Source organism: Molothrus aeneus, chromosome 7, assembly GCF_037042795.1.
Source record: "Molothrus aeneus isolate 106 chromosome 7, BPBGC_Maene_1.0, whole genome shotgun sequence".
In the NCBI taxonomy this organism is placed as follows: Eukaryota; Metazoa; Chordata; class Aves; order Passeriformes; family Icteridae; genus Molothrus; species Molothrus aeneus.
In genome coordinates, this window is record NC_089652.1 from 32,595,202 (window position 1) to 32,599,720 (window position 4,519).

The 4,519-nt window shown below is 48.3% G+C and overlaps 1 protein-coding gene across 1 annotated transcript; it reads right to left on the reverse strand.

Moving 5' to 3' along the window:
- Positions 1–206: 206 nt before the first annotated feature.
- Positions 207–3,531, reverse strand: CXCR4 (C-X-C motif chemokine receptor 4). The gene is made up of 2 exons (XM_066553537.1): positions 3,425–3,531; positions 207–1,805 (listed from the first exon to the last, which is right to left on the reverse strand). The coding sequence occupies exons 1-2, from the start codon at positions 3,461–3,463 to the stop codon at positions 744–746; spliced, it is 1,101 nt and encodes a 366-aa protein (XP_066409634.1). The 5' UTR covers positions 3,464–3,531; the 3' UTR covers positions 207–743.
- Between the last annotated feature and the right edge of the window lie 988 nt (positions 3,532–4,519).

Here is a 4,519-nt window from a genome sequence, read left to right on the forward strand (position 1 = left end):
TAACTGGAGCAAATGTATTCCAGTGGAAAAAAAACATATGACATGGCACTCAGAGGTGTCAACTGAATAATCAGTGTGTACTGAAACTCATTTTCCTGCTTTTCACAAGACCTGCAATTTTCTAAGACATTATTGTGTATTTTAGAATTGTAAATAAAAGCACTGAGAAAAATTCAACCAGAAATGAAAATACCACTCAAAATAACTATTTTTCATATACTTTTATTTTACCTTTAACAGAAAATTTTGCAAACCATCAATTACTGAGAATGGAGGGAAAAACCTTAGCATGTAACAGAGGAGGCTTTGGTTATAAGTGCCATTTCTACAGCAGAGTTAAGCTATTGTAAACCAAACATCTTGTAGTAAGGTAAAAATATCCAGGCAAACTTTTAAGAATAACAATAACACCAAAAACATTTACATATAAACAACAGAGAAATGTTTTCTAAACTTTTAACAGTCACTTTGCTACAATCCAAAGTGTTTGGTTCACATATCTATACATACAGTCACTAAAACTTTTGTGAACCAACCACTTGTCCACAGGACCTGCCTAGACAGTTGTCATCAATACGAAAGGTTTTTTTATATAAATAAGTCAATTAAACTTCACAGAGACTAAAAGAAACAATATAAAATTCCAGCTGTAAATAAATCTGTACATTATGGTCAGTCTTATTTGTCTGAAATCTTGCGCAGCTTTAAAGTGTCTCTTTATAAAATGATGGCAAGGAGCAGCGTTAGCTGGAATGGAAACTCGAAGACTCAGACTCTGTAGAAACAGAAGAATGTCCTGCACGTTTGCCTTTTGAAAGAATCTTGAGGCTTGATCCTCTGCTAACTGATGTCAAGGCATTTTGAGCTGATGTTTTGAACTTGGCACCCAAGAAGGCATACAGAATAGGATTCAGGCAGCAGTGGAAGAATGCCAGGGCTTCTGTAATGGAGATCCATTTGTGCACTATGGTCTCCAAGCTGCAGCGGTGTCTGATGACTCCCAGCAAGATGAAGGTGTCGATGCTGATGCCAATATAATATGGCAGCCAGCAGGCAAAGAAGGCAAGGATGAGGATAACAGTGGTCTTCAAGGCTTTGCGCTTCTGGTGGCCTTTGGAGTGTGACAGCTTGGATATGATAATACAGTAGCAAGTCAGGATTATTAGACCAGGCAAGACAAGTCCTACCAAGATATGCTGGAATCTGAACGAGATCAGCCAGTTTTCGTGAGGGTATATGCGATCACAGATATACTTTCCTTCGACTTCATTGGTACTGGCGAAGATTAAATCAGGCACTGTCAGAAGCACAGCTGGCAGCCACACGCCTACATACACCACCTTCTCAGCCAGGAGCTTTCGTGGGCGCTGGCTGTTGGTGGCGTGGACTATTGCCAGGTAACGATCTAAACTTATGAAGGCCAAAATCAAGACACTGCTATAGAGGTTGACTGTGTAAATGACATGAACTGCCTTGCACAGAACATTCCCGAAGTACCAGCTTATGGCTGCATCCACAGACCAGAATGGCAAGGTGATGACAAAAAGGAGGTCAGCCACAGAGAGGTGCAGCCTGTATTTATCAGTCATGCTTCTTTGCTTCTTCTGGTAGCCCATAACAATAATAACCAATCCATTGCCAATTATTCCGGTTAGGAAGATGATGGAGTAGATTGTTGGCAAGAAGATCCGGTTGAAATCGGCGTTCTCATGTTGATAGCATGGCTCTTCGTAGTCTCCATAGTCACCCGAACCAATCTCATCTGTGCCATTTTCAGAAAGTTCAATTAATAACCCAGAGGACAGCTAAAAAAAAAGGAGGAAAAGTAAATTAGATGTTAGCTTCTCTGCAAAAACTTCTTCTATATGACAATATGTGAAGGGTTACTTGAATAGTCTCCACTGTCACAAATGGGCAAAGGCAAACGTTTTGAAAGCCAGATGGGAAAATACAATGTTTACATACACATATATAAAATACACAGCAAATAAAAATTACGTTAAAAACTTCCTTTGTCTTTCTCTGAGCAGTAAGATCTTGCTAAGGGCAGGGCATGCAGGAGCAAAGAAAGATAATGGCTACTCCCAGAAATATCGTTGGTTCTGAACACTTCAGCGCTCTTATCAGATGGACACTACAAACGGGAGAGCCCAGAAAGTGCCAGATGCGAGAGAGAGGTCTGTCCACACTGAGCATGACCTATCACATTTAACTTCTACAGTAGAGAGCTATAAAAGAATTACTTAGAAATGGTGCTGCTCCAAAGTCCCTTGTCATTAAGAGGATGGGGTCAAGGAGAAATAGAGAAGGTACCCTCGGCTGATGTAATAAAGGATAAATAATAGCAAGAATTCCCTGCTGAGAAAAAACTGACAGTTCCACACACTCAGACAAGGGAAAAAACCCCAAAGCCCAGAAAGAAAGAAAGAAAGAGAGAGATGACTTTAATCAGGGGAACTCAAAGCCCGTGAAGGGTCACCACGATGGTCCACGCTCCCTCCCTTTGTTCCCCACCCTCTGCGGTTGCGGGGCCGGGGGTGAGCGCGGCCGGCGCGGGACTGCAGCCAGACGGACCAAGCATAGCGGTGAAAAAAGGAAGCGAAATTTGGTGAGGGCATGAAAGAGCATCAGGAAACCACCAACGGTTTTGGCCATGGCGCTAAAAGCAAAGCTGGCGGGAGAGTGCCATCTGGCTACGTGCAATTCCTCAGGTTTTCAGATTTTTTGCTGTCATGCCCTGTGTCCCACGGACCCCCGAGCTCCGCGCAGGGCGCGCCCGGGAGACCCGCAGCGCTTCACACGCGGAGGCACCGGCACCACGCGGGCATTAACTGAGGCCCTAAAGTTGGAACTTGGCAGAGATCTCCTCTTTGCTCCTAACTGCTCTGCAAACCAAGGCAGAGGAGCTGCCCCCGAAAGAGCGGGTTGCCGCTTCGTTTCGCTCGGGGAGCGGGCGGGACGGCCGGGAGCTGCCGCCTCTCCCAGTCCCGCCGGCAGCCCGAGGTCTGAGCGCGCACCGCGGCAAAGGGATAGCGTGCGAAGAGTCAGACCGCTCCAAACTTCCTCGCCTCCTCCCCTCTGACCATTCCCGTAGCGATAATTGCTCTGCCGGCGTTTTTCAGTCCACAAAGGTGCCACATGTCACTTGAACTGACGGCCGAGCAGCAGAGCCCCAGAGAAGGAGCGGAGTTCTGCAGCTGGAATTTGCAGTGGCTGCAAATTGCAGCAGTGGCTGCAGCTGTGCCAAGGTCCGAAGCGCTGCAGGCAGAGGCAGCAGCGGTCGGGGCTCAGAGGGGAGCCCTGCCCGTTCGCGCCCCGCAGACCCCTCCGCTGCCCCGACCCCGCCGCCCGCAGCCTCCGCCGAGGGCACCTTTGTTTGCAAACAGCGCGCACATGGGCAGCCGGCCGCGCTCCCGGCACTTACATCCAGGCTGTCGAGGCTGCTGTCCATGCTCAGAGCCATCGGACGGCTCCGCGCTCTCAGGCTGTTGCCGCTGTCGCAGCCGCGCCTCTCGCAGTGACACCACTCGCCGCTGCTCCAAACACGCCCCGGCTCTTCTGGCGGGACGCCTTTTTATACGGTCCCAGGCTGTCCCCCGCCCCCGGGGCAGCCGGGTCTGGCTCCTCCCCGGCGATGCCGCCGCGCTCTCGGGCTCCGGGCGGGCGCCTCGGGCCGCTCTTTGTCTGGCGCCCCGGGCATGGGAATTGCACTTGCCCGGCGCGCCCGCGGGGGCCACGCTCCTCACGGGGGCATTTGCCCCCTTCTGATTGATGTGTTCATACAAGTGGGCTTTTGAATTTCCCCTCAAGAACATTCTTTGAAGTGTATTGTGGAGCCCTGGGTTGCCATGGGTACCCCAGGCGGGCTCCGAATGAAGTCACTGGTCCAGAAGTCGTGAGGAGGAGGAAGAGCAGGGGTCCTGTATGCCATTCAAAATTCTGGCAACTCTGTCCTCAAAGTTGTCTCTTCCCGCCTGCTGAGGAGAGGCAGGAAGCAAGGGCTGGTCCCTATTGAGGGATGAGAGGTTCTATCAACTTTTCAAGGGCTGCAACGTGAGTGGGTTGCAGGTTGCCCTCTGAGCTCATCTGGCACCTGTGGGTTTGGGTCAGAAGTCGGGTGATGATCCGTTTCATGTAGCTGGATAATATAAAAAAAAAAAGCCCAAATAAACAAACAGACAAACACCCCAAACAAATAAAAAAACAACTACAACGCCGCCCCCGCAAAACCCCACTGCCAAACTAAAACATCTCATACATACACAAAACCAAAACCCCACAACCACAAAAAACCGAAACCCCACAATAAATAAACCCCCAAACCCTGAAATTATATATGTAGAATATACATAGCAATCATAGAATAGGTTTGCAAGAGAAAATCAACCCAAATATAGAGACAAACAAAACAGAATAATTGATTTCCTCTACAGTTATCTCTGGGGTCTCAGTACTGGTGATATTCATGCAGGCAAATTAATTTGCAGAAAAGATTTTGATTAGCATAGTGTGTCATGTG